We start from the raw sequence: 26,165 nt of genomic DNA, 5'->3' as shown, positions 1-26,165 counted from the left end.
ATATTCCCAGACTCTTTAAAGAATTAAGGGTTGGAAAGATGCCTCCCTTCTTTTAAGTGTCCTTAGTCCAGATTCCTGCTGATAGAAAGTGTCATTTGTAGCATTCTCGGGAGATGACCACCCAGGCGTTGCTTGGACACAGCCAAGAAACTGAGTTTTAGGTGGGGCTGGAGGAGGAGAAAGACAGAGATGACAGAGAAGGTGTTTAACTCTGAGAGACACCTCACTGGTCATCTGTTCAGCTCCCCCTTCCTGTGTCAAGACCAAGGCTAAGCACCGTAAGGGTGTTTCACTGCTTTTCTTTTGCTTATGGTGGTTCTACCTTCCTGGAAAGCCTTCTTCTCCTTTCAACCACCCACATCCAGCCTTCTTCCAGGAACCAGCTCAGATCTCAATTCATTCTTCACCAGTATTTACTGCTTCCATCTCCATGCCAGGCAGTTCATCTTAAATCTCCTTCAATTACTCCAGCTTTAATTCTCTCACTCTCAAAACAGTTATGATTTGATTGATTTTTTGCTACTACGTGACATCTCTTGTTTTTAATCTTGAGTTATTTTTTAAACATATCTAATTATCCACATGTTTTTCTTATCTCCCAATTAGCTTTATAAATATCCTTGGAGGCAGGGACCATGCCATCTGAGTCTCTGTGCTCTATTACAATGGCCTGTAACTGTGTGTTCTTGTTTAATTATCATTAATAAGAGGTGATAGGATTAACAGAGATTTTGCTCTCTTGGCTTCATATCAGTCATAAAGGATGCCACCACTTTTTCTTTTCTTCCTTTACTTGGTTTATATATGAACTAATTGAAAAAGAACCTGCTAGTAACTAATTTTGTATAAAGGGTTTTTTTAAGCTGCAGGATCGTCAATAAAGTTAATTTTTAAAACATCATACAAATCAAATCTGCTCTATACTTAGGATTTGTGCCCTTGCCTAGCTGTAGGATATACTAGAATAAAAAAGCTTTTTAAAAATCTGCTTTGGTTTATCAACAACCACAAAAGGCTCAAGGCAATACTAGATTCTTATCTGTTCCAGCTATACCCATCTGCTGTCTCTGCAGCATTATGGGGGAAGTTGTTTGGGGAGAGCCAAATATTTTGTTATGATGTGAGGCCTCACAGACACAGATGCCATTTACATTAACCACTTGCTTCCTCTGATTTAAAAAAATGTTTTTAATGTTTATTTTTGAGAGAGAGAGAGGGCGCACACGCGCACGCACAGTGGGGGAGGGGCAGAGAGAGAGGTAGAGAGAGATTCCCAAGCAGGCTCTGCACTGTCAGCATAAAGCCTGATGTGGATCTCAAACCCACCAATAGGGAGATCATGACCTGAGCCAAAATCAAGAGTCTGATGCTTAATCAACTGAGCCTCCCAGGTGCCCTGCTTCCTCTGATTTTAAATGTTTGCTTCCATCTCTTACCCTTCTTATGCAGGCCTATCACGACCCCATGCTGAAACTCTCCATAATGACAGAGCAAGAGTTGAATCAAATTTTTGGAACACTGGACTCTCTCATTCCTCTACATGAAGGTATAATTTTGTTCACACAATGAGTCATGACTTGTAGCCTTAATTGAGTCATCTTACAATAAGTCATGATTATGTAATAACTTGATTAACCCAAAATCTACTTTCAGTCCTGTTCGTGTTTGAATGTCTAACAAAATAAGCATTCTGTTTGTTGTTTTTTTGTTTTGTTTTGTTTACCAGAACTCCTCAGTCAGCTTCGAGACGCTCGGAAGCCTGATGGCTCCACTGAACATGTGGGCCCCATCCTCGTGGGCTGGGTAAGAAAAATTCTCTGGTCTTGATAAAAAATAAATCTCATAATGTAGATGGAGATTCATTTAACTAGACCTTTTGTTTTAGTTTAGTTTTGAAAGAGAGAGAGAGAGAACAAGCAGGGGAGGAGCAGAGAGAGGGAGACAGAGGATCCCGAGCCGAATCCAGGCTCTGAGCTGTCAGCACAGAGCCCAATGCAGGGCTCAAACTCAGGAAGCATGAGAGCATGACCTTAGCTGAAATCAGCAGTACGGACTGAGCCACCCAGGTGCACCTTAGCTAGACTTTTTTTTTTTTTTTTTGGCAAACCTTGGCAATCAAGAAATTTAAATGGCAAATTCTTGGCAAAATTTGTCATTCTATTTAGGCTTTATCTCCTCAAAGTATGGAAACAATTTTTTTCTTGTTACGAATTCATGGCATTGAAAGATAACATGACCTTTGGCAATAAAATAAAGGCACACGTCAAACGGTTACTAGTGTCATATCAAATAAAGTAAAACTAGTTAATATTCAATTTAGGCCAATTACTAATAATATCATTGTTACCATTTCTATTCCAGTAAATATTCAGAGACATATTCTTATGACCACCAAAAAAAGGTGCTTTATTCAAGCTACAAAAACAGCTCTCAAGATAAAATGTAATTTCATAAGCAAGGTAATACTGAACATTGTTAATGTTTAGCACGTATCTGATCATAAGTAACTTCGTAGGAAGTCTTGGTATTATGCTCACCTTCATCCCAAACAACCCATTCTCTTTCCTAATTAAACAAAGAAGTCAACTGTGACCTTTGATTAGGGGTTCTAAATTTCTGGTCTTGGGGCTGCATCTGTGTTTTGTTGGCTACATAATGCAGCTGTTCATTCGCTTAATGTGCTTTAGGCCAGGCACACACTCTTGATTTTGCCAGTCCCCACCACCCCCTTTTACTACCTTTCTGTTTCCTTGGAGTCCTTGTGTGCACCACCCCCACTCCAGGTGGTTTTCACTGGTTATGAAGTAGGTAATAAAAGCAGATTACTTCGATGACTTCTTCCAGGCAGGATTAGATCTCTCATCTCTCTGATCCACACATTGTTGCAGAAAAATAGGCAGGAAGTGCCACAGCAGCAAGCATTAAGTCATTTCGCTGTTTGGGGAATGTTGTAAAGGTTAAAAATCCTACCATCGTGTGAGTTCTCTTTATCTAGTTACATTTGTATTTATATTTTAACCTTCCTGTGCCTTCCAGTTCCTACATTTTGATGTAGGATGTTGATGTCGATCTCTTATCCTAACTTCTGCTTTTTTTTAAGTTTTTTATTTATTTTGAGAGCGTCAGGGGAGGGGCAGAGAGGGAGAGAGAAATCCCAAGCAGGCTCTGCACAGTCATCGAAGAGCCCAGAATGGGGCTCAAACCCATGAATCATGAGATCATGACCTGAGCCAAGATCAAGAGTCAGATGCTCAACCTACTGAGCCATCCAGGTGCCTCTAACTTATGCTTCTCAATTATTGCCTTGATCAAGAAACTTTGAGGGTTTCATGACTGAGATAGCTTTAGTTCACAAGTCAATTTTAGCACTGAAGCCAAAATATCCCAAGGGCACCTGAAAGGCAAGCAATGTTCTAAGATGAATAATTTAGAAAATGTGCCTTAATACTTCAGGAGAAGCATTTATCTTATATTTTTGACTCTCATTTCATTATAAGCTGTGGTAGATGTTTTAACTTCTTTGGCCTTCAAAGAAATTTCTCTAAAGAGAGCCAGCCAGCTGGAGACAGAGAAGGTGTCATGAGAAGAGACATTCTGCCTCAATATTTCTTAAACTTCCTGAGTCTGTGGGCTGCTTTGATGGGACTTGGGAGGGGAGTGGGGAGGCAGTGAGACTACACTCCAGAATTAGCAGGATGCCTGCTCTGTGTTTGACGAGCTGGCAATATAGGATGACGTGGTTTCCTTAGGCATCATATGCAAATTGTCAGTTCACCCCAGAAGCAAAAGTGTCAGTGTTTGCCTTGTTATTAATTTTTTCTAAAATAAATGTCTGCTACTCTTATTAGGAAATTGGTTTGATCTGGGGGCAGCTTTGGCAGCCCTTTTCTGTACATACTTGGAGGAAATGTGACTACCGCCATTGCTATCTGAACCCTTCAGACATCACATGAGGACTTGCAGCTTAAAGAGCAGCCCAAGATTAAACAACCGGCCCATTGTGACCAAGCCTCATGAGAACGGCCCTTATTGATCAGGCCCCACAAACTGTTAAATGTTTTCCCTCTTTAAACTGCAGATGTGTGTATGCGAGTGGGAACTGTAAACCAAGCGGTACATCTGTTTGAGTTCTGGTCTTTTTAACAGAACAAAATAAACATCTGAGTGGACTTTGAATGAGAAAAAGTCAGAGCCCATTTGACCCATGAAAAATTGATTTATTTGCCCCCCCTCCAACTCCCTCAAGGAAAAAAAGGTGGAAAAAGAAACCCATTTAAACAAGTGAGCCTTCCAAGTGGGACAGGCCTGGCCAGTCCTTTTGACCTTAGAATGAATCAATTACTTGTACTTTGAAGACCTGAAACAGAGTGGTGGTTTTCTCAGGGAGCCGCCGTGGTCACTGAGGATCGTTCTCGGGGGGGGGGGGGGGGGGGGGGGGGAGCCTGGTCTCATCCACCTCCCCGCCCTCTGTTGTATAGAAACAGCCTTCCAAGTGACTTGCCTTCATGCTAAAGTTTTTTCAGTCATAAAATAATTGATAAGTTCTCATGTTAATTTGGTTCTAATTCCATTTTAATTGTATAGAGAGAGGCAGAGTACATGGAAGCAAAAAATAGATTTGTTCTGTCACTTTTCACAATGTTAGGGAGATAGAATTTCTAAAAGTGAAAGAATTTCCCTTATGAATTCTTGATAGTCTATTTAAAGAGATGTTGCATACTTCAGAGCTTCAGGGGGGAAGGTGGGGGAAGAACACACTTCAGACTGGTTTTGTCTCTAGCTGAGCAAGTGGTTTTGCTTCTCTAAACCACAATTTCTTCAGTAAAAATATCCTGGGGGCAAATAATAATAGCTAGTACTTACTGATTCTGGGGTTTTTTTAATTTTTATTTATTTTTGAGAAAGACAGAGACAGAATGTGAGCCAGGGAGGGACAGAGAGGAAGGGAGACACAGAATCTGAGGCAGGCTCCAGGCTCTGGGCTGTCAGCAGAGAGCCCAGTGCAGGGTTCAAACTCACGAACCATGAAATAATGATCAGAGCTGAAGTTAGATGCTTCACCAAGTGAGGTACCCTGAGTACTTAATGAGTCTTAACCAGAAGCCAAGCTCACATACTTTTTATCTGCCTTATTTCATTAAGAAATAGGAGGACATTAGTATATGCCTTTTGTAAGTAGGGCAGCTGAGGCTCAGAAGGGTCACCTGATACTGTCCAAGTTAGGCTTTTTTTCTTTTTAACTTTTATTTATTTTTGAGAGGCAGAGAGAGATAGGGCATGAATGGGGGAGGAGCAGAGAGAGAGGGAGACACAGAATCTAAAGCAGGCTCCAGGTTCTGAGCAAGCTGTCAGCACAGAGCCTGACACGGGGCTTGAACTCACAGACCGTGAGATCATGACCTGAGCTGAAGTCGGATGCTTAACCGACTGAGCCACCCAGGTGCCCCTGTCCAAGTTAGGCTTTGAAACACAATTATCTCTGGTTGCAGTCCCTACCCTCTTAACCACTGTGTTATCACCTCTCGTGTTTGATATTTATATAAGTGAATGTGGATGTATTTGGGAAGCAAAATGTGTACATTCTTCATTCTCTAACAAGTTATAGATCACTTGTGGCCTTTTCTAGCCAGTGAGCTGAACCAGATAGCCTTTCAGGTCATGCCCAGGAAATAAGCACCCTGTCAGGTGTGAACACAGGACCCAAGCTGGATTGGGTTGCCATGGCAGCAGGGGCGGCAGGATCAGAGAGGAATGGCCCACTGGACGGTGAGCAGCAGTGTGGAGCTCCTCACTCGTTTACATCCGACAGTTACTGCTGATTTGTTTCTCTGTAATGAAAACATGCAGCATTTCCAGGTCTTTTTAAAAGACAAGGGAATGGAAATGAAATTAAGAGAGCCTGAAGCTCTTTTTAATTAACTCTGAAAATCTAAATTACAAGCCACAATACCACATCTGGGGGGGGGGGCGGTGTATGTGTGTGTGTAAGTAGCAATTATCATTTACTTTCAAATATAAGGTTGAGGAAAGGATTTCTTCAGCTCTTTGTTAACACAAATAAAGGTTTGTGTGTTTTTGTTTTTTGTTTTTATGACGCGTAAGGAAAGTAGACCTTGCCAAAGAATGTTAAACTCAACGGTGGACTTAAACATTACTTCCTTGGTATCTTTGTGTGGTTTTAGTTGCTGAGAAAATAATTTCAATAAGAGGTATAAAAAAAGCAACAGAATATTTATACTTTGACCCATTGTTCAGATACTGTCACAATTTATTTTTAAGCCATGTTCCTAGACCATCAAATATTACCTAATCTAGTAACCATTAAGCATTCATTTATTTGTTCATTCAGAATATAAACTTTGAATGTCTGCTGGATGGTAGGTCCAATGCAAAATATTGAGGATGCAGATATTAAAGCCCCTCTTGCCACTGTCTTGCACTGAATCCCTCCATAGGGCAGGTGTCGTGGTAAATGTGGCTTCTTAGTCCAAGGGAGAGAAGCAAACACAGTGGGACCGTTAGCTGTATTTTATTGCCTCTGGTACCTTTCTGGGAGCTGACAGCCCGTGCATTGGGATGGTGAGTCTTGGGTGCCACTAACAGGGAGGAGTGGAAAAGGGAGATGAACAGCCCTTTCACTGGGTCTCTGACTCTGTGTTTGCACAATGTGAGTGATGGGACATGTCAGGGAAATTCGTATTTTGCTGGAAGGAAGATAGAAGAGTTGAAGTGTTCCGAAGGCTTTAAGCTTAAATTGTTCTTTGCATGGTATTGTGATGTTAACCATTAGGCATAGCCAAGAATCTAATTTAAAAGATTTTTCTAACTGCTTCTTGCATTTAATTTTTTTACTAATTATACTTTGGCTTTATCTTCCTGGAGTTCTTCATAATTAGTCCGCCTTGGAATCAGGTAACCTTAAACTAATATAGAGATGCTTGCACCAAGCCATGCAAAGGGCTGGTCTGTGGAGTCTGACACTTTGCTTTCTTTTTATACCACTAGGTCTTCTAGATGAATTTCTTATGAATAATTTTAAAAGAAATCGTGTTTTATTTTGTTTTTTAAAGATAGGAGGCTTTCCCCTCACCAGACACTTTTGGAAGTTCAGGAAAATTTTGAGCTGTGTGTGTATACAGTTATTCTGGTTCTTTTGTTTCTAGCTTAGATTGGCAGAAATGCAAACAAATTATGATGAGGTCTTCACAATCAATAAAGTAAACATGCAGCTAAGGAAATAATGTCCCTCAAGTAAGCCAAAGCCTAGAAACTGTTCATTCCCTGCTATTTTAAAAGTTCTATTAGGGACAGCTGAGTAACTCAGTCAGTTAAGAGTCCAACCCTTGGTTTCAGCTCAGGTCATAATCTCATGGTTCATGAGTTTGAGCCCCAAGTCAGTTCTGTGCTGACAGCGCAAAGCCAGTTTAGGATTCTCTCTCTCCCTCTCTTCTCATGCACGCCCTGTCTCTCTCAAAATAAATAAACTTTTAACAAAATTCTTGATTGAAAATTCCACTGGTCTGTCTCTTCCAGCCATGCAGATAACGGAATGTTGGCCAGGCCTGGAGACCAGTTTTGTTCAGTCCCCACATGTAATACTAGCCCGTAGCTTCAGAGCACAATTAGTTCCACACTCTAACCTTCTGTTGACATTCCTTTCTTAGCTGCCTTGTCTCAGCTCCTATGACAGCTACTGCAGCAATCAAGTAGCTGCCAAGGCTCTGCTGGATCACAAAAAACAAGATCACCGAGTCCAGGATTTCCTACAGCGATGTTTAGAATCTCCCTTTAGCCGCAAGCTGGATCTCTGGAATTTTCTCGATATTCCAAGAAGCCGTCTAGTGAAATACCCACTGCTTCTTCGAGAAATCTTGAGGCACACACCAAATGATAATCCAGATCAGCAGCACCTGGAAGAGGCTGTAAGTTCCTCTGTTTCTTTCTCTCTTTCCCTATTGTTTTCTCCCATAGTGTCTAAGAGATTGGGTGAGTGTGTGAATGAAGGGTCTCTGGGGACATGGGACCCAGCAGTCTTGGCTTCCAGGCGAGGCGCTGCCATCAGCTATGTTTTTATTTTGCAAGTCACTTCTCTCTCTGCTTCAGTCTCCTAACCTATAAAATGCAATGTTTACATGAAATACCCTGTAAGGTCCCTTTGATTTCTAAAAGTTCTCGTTTCTATATAGGTGCCTCTCTAATCTATAATTACAATTAATAATAAACTGTAATGTTTGTTCCAATGGTTGTGAGGGTTAACATCTCTGGAGATTTAAAAAAAATTTTTTAATGTTTTTATTTATTTCTGAGAGATAGAGAGAGGCAGCGTGAGCAAGGGAGGGTAAGAGAGAGAGGGAGATACAAGATCTGAAGCAGGCTCCAGGCTCTGAGCTGGCTGTCAGCACAGAGCCTGATGAAGGGCTCGAACCCATAAACTGTGAGATCATGACCTAAGCCGAAGTCGGCCGCTCAACTAACTGAGCCACCCAGGTGCCCCTGGAGATTTTAAATTGAATGTCTTTGTATAGTGAGCAAATGGGGGTTGCCTCTTCCCTTAGCCCCTGAGCCTGTTTGTAAAGTCGACATCTATTTCAGATCCAGCTCTCCTCAGCCTCTGATTGCAGTGAGGGACCTAGTCCACCCTCCTGCTCACCAGCAAATGTTCATTAAATATGAGGAGAGATAGATTCTTCCTTAGTAGCAAGAGAAGACTAGGAAAAAGTGGGTCCATATCATGAGAATACTGTAAACGGTGAGTGTTCTGTCCGGAGAGCTTGGGTCTGATTGGGGTGCTCAGTGGGACAGGGCAGAGGCAACCGCAGGCCAGGGGGAGCCAGGGCCTTAGCAAAGATCTGGAGAAATGACCGAACAGGTAATGTCTGAGGAATACTATGGGTCACTGGGCCCAGAGAAGAGGATACTCTGAGGAAGCAGCAGGAGAGAAGGCTGAGGATGGGGGTTCAGATCTTATCATGAGGATTTCAAATAGAATTTGAAATCCTTTCTTGTGATTTGTCTTTTTCTTTTTTTTTTCATTTTTTAAAGTGTTTATTTATTTTTGAGAGAGAGAGACAGAACATGAGTGGGGAAGGGACAGAGAGAGAGGGAGACACAGAATCAGAAGCAGGCTCCAGGCTCTGAGCCGTCATCGCAGAGCCCAAGGCGGGGCTCCAACTGAGGAACTGGGAGATCATGGCCTGAGCTGAAGTTGGACACTTAACCGACTGAGCCACCCAGGCACCTCTCTTTTGTTTTCTAAGTAGCTAGGATTCCAGGTTCACATTCCAGCTGTATCACTGACCAGCTGTGGAAATGTAAATGCGTTAGTCTCGTCTGCAGGATGGGGGACAGAGGAGGAAGGGACTAGGGGCAGGTAGTTGAGAGGATGCTGCAGAGATCCAGGCATGCAGTCATGGAAACATGCTCTGGGAGGAGCCATGGGGATGGAGCCCTAGAGACCAGATCAAAGGGCTCATTCCCTGACTGAATATGGAACAGAAAGAGAATATGCATAGATGACTTGAAAATCAAAATCCGTGAAACCTGCTGAACAAACTGCCTATCTCCTCCCAGAGAGGGGTTTAGTAAGTAGTAGTCACAGTAATAATAATAATTAGAGCAATACCCGCTGACTTTTCTTGAATATCTAGTATATCAGCTTTATATAATCACTTTGTAGGTTATGTATCTCATTTAATCCTTATGATAACCTATAAGATAGCTATCCCTGTTAGGACCATATTCCAGATGAGGCTTGGAGGGCTTAACTAACTGCCTAGAGCCAGAGCCAGCAAGTGATGAGGTTTGTGTCTGAAATCTGCTGGTGTGGAATGCAAATCCTGTGTCTCTTCCACTTCTTTATGATCCTACACCACAGAGCTGAAAGCCTGGATGCTTCATTGAGTCTCCCCTGCCTGTAGAATTGTAGAAAGCTATCTGGGGCCACCAGGCTTTGTGGAGAGGCCTCACCAGTGCCAAGCTGGGCCAGGTGCCTCCTTGTAGGAATAGTGAAGACTCTCTTGACTGACGGCAGACACACACAGACCAGGTCCCCAGTCCAGCATAGATGGGGGACATAGGCGCTGGGCATGAAGCCCATGTCAGTTCATCATGTCTGTTTTTATTACTGGGAAGAGTACAGTAGCATTACCTCCTCTCCATATTTCATCCCAGCAAGTGTGTGGTCTGCAGGAATGAAAACAACATGGAGCTCGAGCTAGTTTAAATAATTACTCTTTTGAAACACGTGAACTTGCTCTGAGCTTTACTCTTAAGATTTCTTCTTTTTAATATGCAGCATGAAAGAATAATGCTGTTTTTGAGATCACCCAAGTGAGCTAAAGTTTAGGTTTAAAAACAGATTAGAATATGATTGTTTGCAATATGAAAGGATGAACCAGTTTCCCTAGTGCAAAAAAAAAAAAAAATGATGTCATTTTTAAAAGTTGAATCTACACCTAGTTAGTTACTAAGGCAGATTTGTGTGTGAGGCATGGAATACCTGCATTTCAAAATATCTGCAAAGCAAGTCTTCTTAATGCCCATTTACACAATGGAAGCACAGCAGCGTTTTGTTTTGTTTTCTTGTCTTTTCAAATTCCTCCGGGCATTACCCCAGATGAGCAGAAATATTTAGCCGTGTACTCTTGGGTACATTGTGAATGCTTGATTAACATAAAACCCATAGTACCAAGGTAGCTTGAATTACAGATTCCCTGAATACATTTTCCATCTCTGAAAAGGGAAAGATCAGAGAACTCTTAATACATTGCTTCTGCATCAAGTGTCCAGTCTCCTGATTAGGTCTAAAAAAAAGCCTTACTTTTACTGCAGTGCATAAACTACCGCATTTTTTTTTTTTTAATGTTTTACCCATTTCTAGTAGAGAGAGAGAGACAGCGTGAGCAGGGGAGGGTCAGCGAGAGAGGGAGTCACAGACTGAAACAGGCTCCAGGCTCCGAGCTGGCAGTCAGCACAGAGCCCGACGCGGGGCTCGAACCCACGAACCGCGAGATCATGACCCAAGCGAAAGTCGGACGCCCAACCGACTAAGCCACCCAGGCGCCCCTAAACTACCGCATTTTTATAAGAATTTCTTCATAGTGTTTTGGAGGGTTCATAAACGTTTTCCCCAAAAGAGAACATTTTTAAATAGAACTTCGGATATTCAGATATTCCAGAGGTCTGGTTGTTTAACATTTTAAATTCTGAGGATCATTTCAGCCAAACCCTGATCTGGCAGACCGTCTCTCCCTCTGCCTACCACTGTTCCCCAGCTCCTTTAAAAAAAAAAAAAAAAAAAATCACTGGAAGCAATGAGAACAGTCCTGCTGTTCCTGAGGTGCTGGCTGCTATTCCTGGTTCATGTCACAAGCCTATGAATAGATGATATTACTGCTCAAGGAACTAGACAGGGTTTTCAGCTTTCACTTTGAGCCTGACGATTACAGGCTGTGTGGATTTAACCCCTGTTCTGTCACCAGATACCTGTCATCATCTTGCTTTACCAGTCCTTTCCCTTCAGCCTGAACCCTGATGAGAGATGCAACAATAAATTTAACCTAAATGCAAAGCTACTGTGACTATTGGCAATGCAGTCTGCTTGCTATATTCAACTTTATTCCTTGCTGCAATTCTGCAAAATAAATTCCTCTCAAGAGCCAGTGCAAACATTAGATGTTTATGGTATACAGGTGGATATAAGTAAGAGACATTATTTTTAATAAATTAAAGCAGAACCAGAGGTGCTATTATAATGTCGACAAAGAACGTGGAATTAACAGTGATATATTCTATTGTTTTGTCTCTCTTTTTTCAAACACCAAAGAAGGACCTAGCATTTGACAGTAGTCATAGCTGCCCAGGAACCACTGCAGTGTTTGAGCTTATTAATGTTCATGTGATGTGCCAGCTGTTCAGTTTCTGAGTTAAATTAGGAAGTGAACGTGTATTTATGCCTATAGTACGTCATCTTTCTGGCTTCCTGGTTACTTGCAGGAAACTCAGAAAATTGACTGGAGACCCATTTAATTCCAGGTATACCTAGTAATAGTAAACTCTAAGAAGAGCCACAGCAATTAGTGCTACTGCTTTAAAAACAAGGGAAAAGTATGGATTCCACTACATATTAAAAATGTTGTAAAGTAAAAGATCAAGGTAGACCAGGTGCCTAGATGTCTCTGTTGGTTGAACCTCTGACCCTCTGTCTGAGCTCAGGTCTTGGTCTCGGGGTCATGAGTTCAGGCCCCTGTTGGGCTCCACATTGGGCTTCACACTGGGCATGATGCCTACTTAATAAGAAAAAAAGATTAAGGTAGACATAAAACAGTTTGTCAGATACCTCTCATGTATTTTTAAGCTTCTTGAGGGCAAGGACCCTGTCTCACTTCTTTGAATGCTGCCATCTAGTTCCGCACTGAACACACGCTCAACAAGCATTAACTGAATTTGAAGGAGGAGTCATAGCTTTAGTATGTGTTATGAAATTTCTTTTTTTTTTTTAATTTTTAAGTTTATTTATTTACTTAGAGAGGCAGAAAGAGAAAGAAAAAGCAGGGGAGGGGCAGAGAGAAAATCCCTAGCAGGTTCCATGCTGTCAATGAAGAGTCCAAAGCAGGGCTCAAACTCATGAACTGTTGAGATTATGATCTGAGCTGATATCCAGAATTGGACCCTTAACCAGCTGAGCCAGGCACCCCTGAAATTTCTTTTTTTGTTTGTTTTTGAAAGTAACAATAACCAGTCATATTTGAAAACCAAGAGGGGAGAAAAAAACAAACAAACAAAGTTTGTGGACCGAAGTGTTCTCTTTATTGTTTTATGTTAAAAAAAACTCAGATTAATTTCATAGGGTTTATATTTAATATCAGGTTGACTTTAAAGTCCAAAAGGTTATTTTATGATATAAAAACCCTGTGTTTTTTTAAAAATGATATGTAATTTTTTTTATTGTCAAAGTAGTATTACCACCAAACTTTGGGAAATAGAGGAAAAAATAAATGAGCTTTGAAACTCATAATAGCTAAGGAAGTATACAGATTATACATCTGTTCATAGGACAGACTTCAGCTCAGAGCTGTAAGATCTTCTGTCAAACTTGCATGGAAGTGCCAAAGTTATAACCGGGTAGAAGTTTTTATCCAGTTGGCTTTGGGCAGAAGGTATCATTTCATTAGCATGTGAAAAATAATCACTTAACACTTAGATTTTACTGCCAACTTAACACATTACAAGATGTGGTAAGTTCTCATGGAGTAAAGGCCTCTTTTAAAACCTTGCTTTTCAGAGAGTGGTTTGTTTTTCCATTAAGTAAGTAAATGTGACCAAGAAGAGTCCTTATTAACATTTTTCATCTGTTTTAAGTTCTTTCCCGTTAATACCACCGCGAGTCCTGGGCTGCAAGGGTGGTTCAGTATTCACAAATAAATCAGTGTGATATACCATATTAATAAAAAAGGATTCGAAACAGAGGATCATTTCAGTAGATGCGGAAAAAGCATTTGACAAAGTACATCATCCATTCATGATAAAAACCTTCAACAATGTAGGTTCAGAGGGAACATACCTCAAAACCATAAAGGCCATATATGAAACACCCACAACTAATATCATGCTCCATGGGGAAAAACAGAACTTTGCCTCTATGGTCAAGATCAAGACAGGAATGTCCACTCTCACAATTGTTATTTAACATAGTCCTAGAAGTCTTAGCCACAGCAGTCAGACAACAAAAAGAAAGAAAAGGCATCTGGGGCGCCAGAGTGGCTCAGTTGGCTAAGCCTCTGATTTCAGCTCAGGTCACGATCTCACAGTTCGTGGGTTCAAGCCCTATATGGGGCTCTGTGCTGACAGCTCAGATCCTGGAGCCTGCTTCCAATTCTGTGTCTCCCTCACTGCCCCTCCCAACTCGTGCTCTGTATTTCTGACCCTCAAAAGTAAATAAACATTTAAAAAAAAATTTTTTTTAAGAAAAGGCATCCAAGTCTGCAAGGAAGAAGAAAAACTTTCACTATTAAAGATGACTTGATACTCTATACAGAATATTCAAGACTCCACCAAAACACTGCTGGAACTGCTAAACAAATTCACTAAAGTCACAGGATACAAAATCAACATACAAAAATTGGTTGCATTTCTACAAACCAGTAATGAAACAGCAGAAAGAGAAATTAAGGAATCAACCCCATTTATAATTGCACCAAAAATAATAAGATACCTAGGAATAAACCTAACCAAAGAGATGAAAGACCTCTATTCTTTTTTTTTTTTAAGCTTTACTGTCATTTTGTTTTTTTTTTTTTATTTCTAGGAGAGAGAGAGCGTGAGCAGGGGAGGGTCAGAGAGAGAGGGAGACACAGACTCTGAAATAGGCTCCAGGCTCTGAGCTGGCAGTCAGCACAGAGCCCGACGCGGGGCTCGAACCCACGAACCGCGAGATCATGACCTAAGCGAAAGTCGGACGCTTAACCGACTAAGCCACCCAGGCACCCCGAAAGACCTCTATTCTGAAAACTACAAGACACTGATGAAAGAAATTGAGGATGACACAAAGAAATGGAAGACATTCCATGCTCATGGATTGAAAACACAAATATTGTTAAAATATCTATGTTACCCAAAACAGTCTGTACATTTAATGCAGTCCTTATCAAAATACCACCAGCATTTTTCACAAAGCTAGAACAAACAATCCTAAAATTTGTTTGAAACAATAAAAGATCCCAAATAGCCAAAGCAATCTTGACAAAGAAAAGCACAGCTGGAGGCATCAGAATTCCAGACTTCAAGTTTATATCACAAAGCTATAGTGATTAAAGCAGTATCGTACTGGCATAAAAGTAGGCATATAGATCAGTGGAACAGAATGAAAACCCAGAAATAACCCACAACTATTTGGTGATCTAACCTCCATCAAAACAGGAAAGAATATCTTATGGGAAAAAGACAGTCTGTTCAACACATGGTATTCAGAAAACTGGACAGCAACATGCAAAAGAATGAAACTGGACCCTTTCTTACACCATACACAAAAAACCCTCAAAGCGGATTAAGGACCTACGTGTGAGACCTGAAATCATGAAAATCCTAGAGGAGAACACAGACAGTAACCTCTTTGATATAGGCTGTAGCAACTTCTTTCTACATATGTCTCCTGAGGCGAGGGAAACAAAAGCAAAAATAAATATTGGGACTTCATCAAAATAAAAAGCTTCTGTACAGAGAAAGAAATAATCAACAAAACTAAAAGCAACCTACGGAATGGGAGAAGATATTTGCAAATGACATATATGATAAAGGGTTAGTATCTAAAATATATAAAGAACTTATAAAACTCAAGACCCAAAAGATGAATAATACAATTAAAAATGGGCAGAAAATAATAATAGACATTTTTCCATATGGCCAACAGGCATAAGAAAATATGCTCAACATCACTGATCACCAGAGAAATACAAATCAAAACTACAATAAGATATCACCTCACACCTCTCAGAATGGCTAAAATCAGCAACACAAGAAACAACAGGTGTTGGTGAGGGTGTGGAGAAAGAGGAACCCTCTTGTGCTGTTGGTGGAAATGCAAATTGCTGCCTCCACTCTGGAAAACAGTATGGAGCCTCCTCAAAAAGTTAAAATCAGAACTACCCTACAATCCAGCAATTGCATTACTAGGTATTTACCCAAAGAATGCAAAATGCAAATTCAGAGGGATCCATACACCCCAGTGTTTACAGTAAGCTGCATTATCTATAATAGACACGATATGGAAACAGTGCAAGTGTCCACCAACTGATGAATGGATACAGAAGATGTATACATATACATACACACAATATATTATTACTCAGCCACAAAAAAAGAATGAACTCTTGCCATTTACAATGACATGGATGGAGCTAGAGAGTATAATGCTAAACGAAATAAGTCTGAGAAAGACAAACACCATGTGATTTCCTCATATGTGGAATCTAAGAAACCAAACAAACTAGCAAAGGGGAGAGAGAGGGAGAGACAGACGGACAGACAAAGAAACCGACTCTTAACTATAGAAAACAAACTAATGGTTACCAGAAGGGAGGTGAGTGGGGGTAGGTTGAATAGGTGATGGGGATTAAGGAAGACACTTGTGATGAGCACCAGGTCTGTATGCAAGTGTTGAATAACACTACATTGTACACTTGAACCTAATATTACACTGTATCTTATCTAATTGGAATTTAAATGAAAACTAAAAAATAGTGGTCTTTTCACTATTAGAGGACAGAGGACCCTGCTGAAGAAGTCATCATGTTCTCTTTGGTTGGTGTCATTGAGTTTTTACTCAACTAACTTCTTATTCCTTTTGTTTTTAGCATTTTCTAACTTTTAGACATATTATTCATGTGATAGAACAACACATCAGAATAAAGGCCCACTGTGTGTATATGAGTGCTGTACTCTTGTTGTTTCATTCTCTATTAACAACAGTGTATCCACCATTGCTCTGAAAACCCTCTGCCCCTAACTTATTCACATGTGCTTTAGGCATGGGTGTGAGTGTAAATATAGAGACAAACGGTTCCCATCATGATGTGTTTTCTTTCCATTTCTAGTTCTCTGTCCTTTATAAATCATTTGTGCTTATCACTAAAAAGATATCCAAACCATTTCTTCACATCCAATTTGCAAATACTGTTTGTAGGTTAGATTGAGTACCTGTGGAGAGACCTTGAAACTGGGTTCAAATCCCCAAAGATGATCCCTTCTTGGGACTACTACATTCTGCTTTGTTTTCTCTCCTTGGCTGAAGGTTTTAGATGCCTATGTTTTCAACATTGTAAGCATGGTTTAAGAAATGTGCAACATAGAGCTCAGTAGTTATGAGTCCTGCACATTGAAAACTGTACCTTATATCTCTTCCTCTCAGATAAAAGTATGTATCAATACCAATTTAATAAACAAATATCTGTATCTGTATACAAATATATACGTATGAATAAGTATATCTATGTGTACGTGTATAGATGGTAGACACAATATATTAAAAGCATTTATTTATTTTTGCCTTTTCCCAAAACAGCAAGTTAGATAACAGAATCTCAGAATTAGATGCAAGTCTATCTTGGTGACCTTCTAGTCTAAGCCCCTGGGACTTGCTGATGTGGATGGTTTGCTTACTTCCCCCATACTTTCGTCTTTGTTTCCATAGATAAACATCATTCAGGGAATCGTGGCAGAAATCAACACCAAGACTGGGGAATCTGAGTGCCGCTATTATAAAGAACGGCTTCTTTACTTGGAAGAAGGCCAGAAAGACTCTCTAATCGACAGCTCAAGAGTGCTGTGTTGTCATGGAGAACTGAAAAACAACCGAGGCGTGGTGAGTGGCTCCTCTTCTTCAGTGGTCTCTTCCTGGGTGTCCAGGGGGAAAGGCCATTTGATACCAAGCCTCCTGTTACTGCACCTTGACCATCAAGCATCTTCAGACAAAAATTGATTTCCAGTGTCTTTTATATCACAGGATCCCATATATATATATATAATTATATACCTTGTATATATGTATTTCTGTATTGTGCATATAATTTATAAATAATATGGATTGGATGTTTCTAACTTACTATATATTTATATGTATTACACAAGGTATATATTATATATATGTTTTAAATTTCACAGCTTAGTACATATTCAGGAAGAATTGGAAACCAACATAGGGTTGCCAACTTTGTATTTTGTTTGATCATGACCTTCAATAATAAATGCAGAACAGCTAACATGTCCTCCCACTTTGATGTAAGAAAATAGGCTGTTAAAAGTATATGATCTCAGAAAAACAGCTCTTAAATTAAAACTCTTAGTTTTATGAGAAATTCTTTGCTTTTTTTTTTTTTTTGGATAGGTCCCCATCCACAGACTGCCATTTTAAGACCAGTTTTTCTTTTTTTAAAACAATAACCTGGGGTACCTAGGTGGCTCATTTGATTAAGTGTTCGACTTCGGCTCAGGTAATGATCCCACAGTTTGTGGGTTTGAGCCCCGCGTCGGGCTCTGTGCTCACTGCCAGCTCAGAGCTTGGAGCCTGTTTCAGATTCTGTATCTTCCTCTCTCTCTGACCCTCCCCTGCTCACGCTGTCTCTCTCTCTCTCTCTTTCTCTCTCTCTCTCTCAGAAATAAATTAAAAACATTATTAAAGAAAAAAATAAATAAAACAATAACCTACCCTGTATTGGCTATATCTAACTCTGCCCAATTTCCTGACTTTTATTCCTGAGTAGATATTGAAATTGTTCCTCCTCTCCTGTCATAGCAACTTGGACAGATCTCCCTGGAGCACTTACTACCGGGAGTTGTAATTATCCATCTGTCTGTTGGTAACTTCCATTATGCTATAATCTTTTAGGTTGGAGACTATGTCTTGTTAACCCCCAGCACCTATTATGGGGATTGGCACATACTAAGCACTCAGTAATATTAGGTGAATGAGTGAGTGAATGAATGAATGTGAATGTTTGCATAAAGAAAGAATGGATTTGAATTTTATGAGAGTTCAAAATTCATTTAACTCACCAGGCTACTTTTAGAAATAATGCTAGAATATTAGAAATAATATTAGAAATAATAGAAATTAATGCTATTATGTATATCATATATTATAATTTTTATGTATTATACATTAAAATGTATATATAATGTATAGATTTTATTATGTATAATATATATTTAAATTCAATGTTGGAAAAGTCATTGAGAAAGAGAATCTCCACTTTTATTGTATTTCATCTTCAGTATCTAGTCAACCCTTAGAATGGAAGCCAAAACTAGATTGAATAGTTCTTAATAAAGCTTTGATGATTCAAAGGACAACCTTTGACCTGGAATATGGAGTGGCATTTGTGAGCAGGCTCAAAAATGTTATTTGAAATCACTAAGTATATGTCAGAAGCACCCATTATCAGAGCTACTAGGGATCCAATCAGCTGATGGTGCAACAGAAGTAATGAGACAGGTCATAGGCCGCTGCTTGAAGAAGGGTTTCTGTTTGACTACAGACTTACTGATTGATAGAAAGCTACATTCCGCTTCTTGCTGATTTTCAGAAAGCATCAGTCGACTTCTAATGTCTGGTACTCTGGCTTCTTGAACATTCTTTGTCAGAAGCCCTGTGGGAAATAGTTGGGAAGATTTATCGTTTCTGAGATGAGGGCCTATTCTCTTTTTCTGTCCATCAGTCAAGGACTGAGACTCTCTCTGATTGGATGTGCTTAGGGCATTAAAAATGAACCCTAGTTCATATTTCAAGCAGTAGATTTTTTCCAAACAAAGATAGTAGTTGGGGTGGGAGGTTTGTTTTAGTTATTTTTTTCCCAACAGAATCATGGAAGTCATTCAGAACCAAGTTCTGTATCAAGAGAAAAGCTCTATTATTTGAGAGCTAAAAGGAGCTGAGACTATGAAGGGGAATTCTCAGCAAACACTCATAAATAAGGGATGTTTTTCAAAGATTTCCCAATGAGTTCAAATTGTCCACCTTGGCGAGAGGATTGATTGAAGTAGAAACATTATAAAAATCTCTGATCATGTTTACAGTGACCAACCCCTTCTCTGTCCATCCCGAAAAGAAAAATCTCAACGTTTTTACTACATTCCCCTCTCTAAAAAAAAAAAAAAAAAAAAAAAAGCCCTTAACTTGGTTTTTTTTTTTTTGCCTTACTCTATTTAAATGTACATTTGATCATTCTGATAAACAAAATTTCACTCCTCAATCTCCTCCCACCCAGTACAAAATTATCATTTGTATTACCAGCCAACATTTGGTTGAGCTTTAACTTCTACAGGGGTGTGTGTGTGTGTGTGTGTGTGTGTGAGAGAAAGAGAGAGAGAGAGAGAGAGAAGGCATGGAGGAGATCCACAAGTTTCTTTTCTCCTAAATGTAAAATTGCCTGATAATGCTGAATGTGCTTCCCTCCCCCAAATCAAGATGAATTTCCACCTGGTTTCACATTCCCACATATCTCCACTGGAAAACCAGAACCCAGCTACCAAAGTGGTAGATCTTTTCACTTCAATTCATCAGCATTTCCAAACTGTGAGATGAGCCTGGCACTTGGAAGGGAATAGAGCCAATTTGCCCCAGCTCCACCCAGCGAAACTGCTTTCATGATGTGGTTGGAGACAAGCCTTTATTTTTGAGATTTTCTTTATGCCCACAACACACACATCAGTCATCAGCCTTTAAAGCACAGCCTCTTCAGAGAACTGAGGTTCTGATGAACATAATCGAGAAGGACCAATGCTTTGATAATCTTTCTCTGCAGCTAGAGCGGCATGCTCCGATTCCCTCAGGATGGGCAGTGTTCTGAGTTGGAGTGCCTGGATGGAGCTGATAGTCAGCTGTGTGGTTCAAGGAACAAGTGTTTTTATGGGTTTGGGAAGCAAAAATTGATATTAGGCTTTGATATGCCAGCCGCATCCTTTATAGACTATTGTTCATTTTGATCTCTTAGGATTATGTTAGGTGCTACAAACTAAAGCTGGGATGGGGGTAGGGGTACTAACTTCTTTTTCCTTCATGGTCCCCTTTATTCTACTCCCCCTTCTCATTTTTTCTTACGGAAGCTGGAGGCTGTGTTTGTCTGCACAGGTTGTGGACTGCAATGTGATTATCCCTAGAGCCTGCAGCCGTGGTTACAGATGTCTGTAGGCAGAAGGACCTTCTCCATGGAGGCTCTAGGGAGGCCCTCCTCTATGAAAGGCACTAGATGCATCTAGAAATACCTCCAAGTTGCCCAACTTCTGTTCTGGAGGTAGATTTGAGCCTAAAAGTTTATAATACAATGTGAACCTGGTACCTGGGAACCTATTCTCCATGGAAAATCTTTCTGGACTGCCGCTTAGAGAAATCCTGTGGATCCTTTTCTTCCAGAAGCTGCATGTTTTCCTGTTCCAAGAAGTGCTTGTGATCACTCGAGCCGTAACGCACAATGAGCAGCTCTGCTACCAGTTGTACCGGCAGCCAATCCCTGTAAAAGACCTTCTACTGGAAGACCTGCAGGATGGAGAAGTGAGGCTGGGCGGCTCCCTGCGTGGCGCATTTAGCAACAATGAGAGAAGTACGGATGGCAGGCGGTTTTGATCTGTTGAATGGTTTTGGGTGCAGTGGTTCAGAGGGAGTGGATGCCTGGTAGAAAGAGGAGAGCCATCACCTTGGAGTCACCCTACATTCCAAGCTATCTCATCACTCACTGTGCAACCTTGTGCAACCTCTATGAGCCTCAGTTTCCCATCTGCAAAATGGGCATGTATGTGTGCCTACTTTATAAGGTTGTTGTAAGGATTAAGATCCTGCAAGTGAACCTGCCTGCACGTAGCAGGGGCCCGTTAAGTTCCCCTTCTCTGTCTCCTTCCATTGAATAAAAGCATGCTTAATACCAGAGAGCCCCTATGTAGATACCAGCTGCTTACTGCTGGCCCTTGTTGTTGAGCTAGAAAACTATCCCTAAAGAAGCTTAGGGATGGTCACTTGGTTGAGGATTCATATGTAATTATGTAACCATTTGCATATTGCAACTTCTCTAACTTGAGACTTAATAAAAAAGGAAATTAATCAAGAGAAGGTAAGATGGCAGTGTTTACTGAGTGTCTTATACATGTCGTTCAAGGTACTAGTAACACTGGTCACCTAAATAGTCAAACTCCTTGCCTCTGTGGAGCTTACATTTTAAGAGGAGATAAATGATGAATAAATATTCAGGTGCTCTTAAGAAAACTAAAACCCAGCATGGGACAAATAGGGATAACAGTTGCAGGTTTGCTTTAGAGGAAATGATCAGAGAAGTCTTCCTTGAGAAAGTGACATTTGAGCATCTTGGATTAACATTGGCATCATATTGTCAAAGTAATTAATAGGTACTGCCTCTTACCTACTCATCAGTCCATGCACCCTGGAGGTAGTGGTGATGGTCGTGGTGTAGTGGTAACTTGTATTTCTTGAATACTGACTATGTGCCAGGCATTGTATAAGCACTTATATGTATGATCACATTTAGACCTTATAATAACCTTATTAGGTAGGTTCTCTTTGTCTCTCCCATTTTACAAGTAAGGACACTGAGACATAGAGGAATTAAGGCGCTTGCCTAAGAGCAATGGGTGGAGCCTGAATTTATCTGAAGTCGTGGTTCCCAGTCTATTGGCTACAGGGATAGTACAAGAGGACTGAACACCCACGCTTCTATGAACCAAACATTTCACATGGCACACGGGGCCTGTTATGTTAAGCTAAATAAAATGTCTTCCATTGTGCACTACCATTTTTCAAATGCACTTAGCTCCTATGGAGGTAATTAAAATGTAATTTTATTTTAAAATGAAATCAAATTTATAATATTTCTGAGTCTTTACATATCTTCTCAATCATTTGGGTACTATATGTACATGTACTATCATGTGAAGGATTATGGGCATGTTTTGATTTTACAAAGAGCTTCTTAAACTTGAAAAGGCTCTAGCTTGGGGCAGTTGTTGAAATTCCAGATTACCAGGCTCACCTTAGACCTATTGAATCCGAATCTCTAAGGGCAGGGTCCAGGCATGTATGTTTTTAACAAACTTACAGAGGACTTTAACACACACCCAGGTTTAAGTTGATGTCTATTTGCTAGCCTCAAAGGCGACTGAAAGCTACACTGGTGTCAACTCCAGGTCAACTCCAGTTGATTGATGGTGGCTCCAGGGTACAGCTGAGCCATGTTCCAGACCAGTGGGACACAGTTTGTAATCAATTAATGACGACTGCCCTGGCTCAGGGGCTTAATGTCACTATATAGGTTATCTTTGCCCCGGGAACTGTCTGTCCATTGACCTTTCTTAACCATGTTTTTCATTCCTAGTTAAAAACTTCTTCAGAGTGAGTTTCAAAAACGGATCCCAAAGTCAGACCCACTCACTACAAGCCAACGACACCTTCAACAAGCAGCAGTGGCTCAACTGTATCCGTCAAGCCAAAGAAACAGTGCAGTGTGCTGCCGGGCAGGCTGGGGTGCTGGATTCCGAGGGACCGTTCCTAAATCCCACCACCGAGAGCAGAGAGCCACAAGGAGAAACAAAACTTGAGCAGATGGACCAATCAGACAGTGAGTCAGACTGTAGTATGGACACGAGTGAGGTCAGCCTTGACTGTGAGCGCATGGAACAGACAGACTCTTCTGGTGGGAACAGCAGGCACATTGAAAGCGACGTCTGACAGAAGCATGTGTACTTCCTGGAAGTAGACCTGTGTCTTACCTGTACAGTATTTGCATTCCATACATGGAACGGTTTGGAGAAGCACTTTTTAATATTTCTGTGACCGTGTTGACCCAGTCACTTGTATCTGTACCTTTGTCCTTAGTACTGTAACTGCCAATCTGTCTGTGTAAGCTGGGATCTGTGGCAACTGGTTCCCTGTATTGTATTTCACAAGTGTCTGGATGGACGGAGGGGTACTTGAACAAGTTACTTTCAATTGTCCTGCTGGATTTTAAAAACTAGAAAAGAATCTCTAAACTACTGTTTCATGTAGATTGCTTAAAAGAGTCTTCTCATGTTTCTATAATGCTTTTCTAGCTCTTTGACATGGTAGCTGAAGGCATGAATTATACAGGGCCTTGCAAACAGGGCATGAGGAAGTCACTTGTGTGTCGTGATGGTATTTGAAGGAAAATGGGAAAAGATCAATCCTTGCAGTGACTTGGTTCAATGTTATCCAACCAGAAAGCATGAAAACATCCCTGGGGATTCTGGACCCTTAATTTTGCAAAGCAAGAAGCACTGTGTTGACCTTGCAATGTCATCCAGTGCAGATTTGATGCAATAATCTATTAGGATGTGGAATGGTGTCTGACCTTAAAAGAACCAGCATAAAAGCAGCTGTCAGCTCTGAATCTTGAACTGAAATGCAGTTGCACTGGGGGGGGGGGGGGGGGGGGGGGTGTGGGATGGGGGGAGGGGGTCTCTCTGTCAAAGTTGCTGGCTTGCCGTAGAGAGCCACTTCTAGCCTAAAACACCAGAATAGAACTCAAGAGGTCTGGCAGGATAATAAGAAGGCCCGTCATCATTTTGTTTCATCTGCCAAGCCCTATTCATATTTTGGAGCATTGAGGAAGAGACTGCAGGAGAGGCCGTGCCTCTGTTCACAGAAACATGTGAGAAGAAGAATTTGGAAGAAGTGCTTCATCGTGACCTCTTATGGGGAAACATGAAAAGCAAGATCTGGTTCCCTTCTGGGAAAGGCCAGAGCCTTGGGTCTTCCTGCTCTGCTTTTGGGTCATCACTTTGCTACCTTGGCTCTGTTCTGTGATCAGAGTCATAATTACATTCTCCAAAGGCCAATTTTAATTAACTCTATGATTAATTAGGATCAATGAGCCAAACTAGTAACCTCTTTGTCCAGCCTTGGCTTACAGTGCAGGGTGGATTGCAGACCTTAAAAGAAGCTAACTGAATACACAGAAAAGCTCCCTGTGAGTGTAAATATTAAGGATGACCTGTGCAAAATTATTCCCACACCAGCACTAGTAGTAATGATTCTAAATTATTGCCAAAAAGTTTTTTTTAATCTTCTGTGTCTTTCAAGTTTACAGAAAGCAGTAAATGCTGTGTCATTTTATTATGTACATCTAATATGTGCATTCAGAGAAGCTGTGTGACAAGATGTATCATTATAAAAACAAGGTAATATTACTTATTTTTCAAAAACAAAAAAATATTGTGGTCAATTATACCCTGTAAAACAGATTTCTGTATTTATAGATTTTAAACATGGTGAATTTTTTTTCTATTACAAGTTTATTTAAAATGCTTTGTTTCTCAAATTGTTATTAACTTAGCAAGTGAATGAACTGCTGCAGGTAGAAGCAGACAGAAGCTGAGAACCTGTTGTTTGATGATGGGGGGGAAGAGTGAATCATTCTCTGCAGGAGCCTTCGGCCACAACTTTGGTCTTGGTCGGTGGGTTGAAGCAAGAGATCTGTTAAGTGCTGGCCTGTGGGAAGAAAGTGAATGTTTTGATGAAATGAATGTTTTTGTATAAAGGCCTTAAACTTTTCTGGAAGCATTTCAAATAAATTACATTAAAATGTCATTCTCTCAGTGTATGTAAGTGTCCTACAAATGTCAAATTTCAGCTATCTTCCTGGAAGGTTCTTTCTGAAATGTTTGCTTGTTTTGCCCAAATACAAACTTTAAAATGGGGTGCAGGATGAAATAAATGATCTGATTTGATCTATCAAAACTTTTGTAGAAGTGCTATTTCTAAGATCTATTTTTTTTTGAGCATTCTCTACTCATTCACTTATTCATTTATTCATACTTAACAACCGTATCTTCAATCTGTACTGCATGTAAAGTCAAGGGATAAGTTATAATTGTTACAGGAAAAAAAGTGTTCAGGGGCACCTGGGTGGCTCAGTCAGTTAAGCATCCAGCTCTTCATTTCAGCTCAGGTCATAATCTCAGGGTCCATGGGATGGAGCCCTGTGTTGGGCTCTGCGCCGAACATTCAGAGCCTGCTTGGGATTCGCTCTCTCCTTATCTCCCTGCCCCTCCCCACCTCCAAAATAAATAAATAGACTTTTTTTTTTTTTAATGTTGAAACTCATTGCTAGGATAGGTGACTGTTGAGAAACCTGAGGCCAAATAGCAAAAGGCAAATTCCACTTTGAAATTCTTGCTGGAAATTCAGGCCACTTTTTCTTTAATTAAAATGATTAGTTTTATTCCTACAAAAAGTGTCTTTAGATGAAAAGGCTAAACAGTTTCAAGCTATGGGTCACCAGTTCTCCGTAGTGAGGTGGCCCAGTGGAGCTGGTGCATAGTCTCATCTTTGTAACAGGCTCTCACAATTTTCTTTGACATATTGTTTATTTCTGAGAGAGAGAGAGAGAGAGACAGGCAGCGTGAGCAGGGGAGGGTCAGAGAGAGAGGGAGACACAGAATCTGAAACAGGCTCCAGGCTCTGAACTGTCAGCACAGAGCCCAACACAGGGCTCGAACCAATGAACCGTGAGATCATGACCTGAGCCGAAGTCAGACGCTCAACCGACTGAGCCATCCAGGTGCCCCTCTTTGACGTATTGTTAATTCCAAGATTAGTCAAGATATTCACATGAATGTAAGTCAAATTTTTTTCCCAAACAAAAACTCATTCC

At 40.6% G+C, this 26,165-nt stretch overlaps 1 protein-coding gene across 4 annotated transcripts in view; it reads left to right on the top strand.

Annotated features, from left to right (window-relative positions):
• The window catches only part of ARHGEF3 (Rho guanine nucleotide exchange factor 3), a 271,390-nt gene extending 246,278 nt beyond the window's left edge, over window positions 1-25,112 (top strand). For all 4 annotated transcript variants that reach the window (XM_039242446.1, XM_039242448.1, XM_039242449.1 and 1 more), the window contains 6 exons: window positions 1,450-1,546; window positions 1,727-1,803; window positions 7,665-7,922; window positions 17,186-17,356; window positions 20,903-21,089; window positions 22,869-25,112. In XM_039242446.1, coding sequence (XP_039098377.1) covers window positions 1,450-1,546; window positions 1,727-1,803; window positions 7,665-7,922; window positions 17,186-17,356; window positions 20,903-21,089; window positions 22,869-23,221 — 1,143 coding nt within the window. In that variant the 3' untranslated portion in view covers window positions 23,222-25,112. The remainder of the gene's footprint in view (window positions 1-1,449; window positions 1,547-1,726; window positions 1,804-7,664; window positions 7,923-17,185; window positions 17,357-20,902; window positions 21,090-22,868) is intronic.
• Window positions 25,113-26,165: the final 1,053 nt, after the last annotated feature.

This window comes from Hyaena hyaena, unplaced genomic scaffold (assembly GCF_003009895.1).
Source record: "Hyaena hyaena isolate Hyena2069 unplaced genomic scaffold, ASM300989v1 scaffold_212, whole genome shotgun sequence".
Classification (NCBI taxonomy): domain Eukaryota; kingdom Metazoa; phylum Chordata; class Mammalia; order Carnivora; family Hyaenidae; genus Hyaena; species Hyaena hyaena.
The sequence above is the reverse complement of the archived record's forward strand: the minus strand, read 5'-3'. Positions and strand labels throughout refer to the sequence as shown.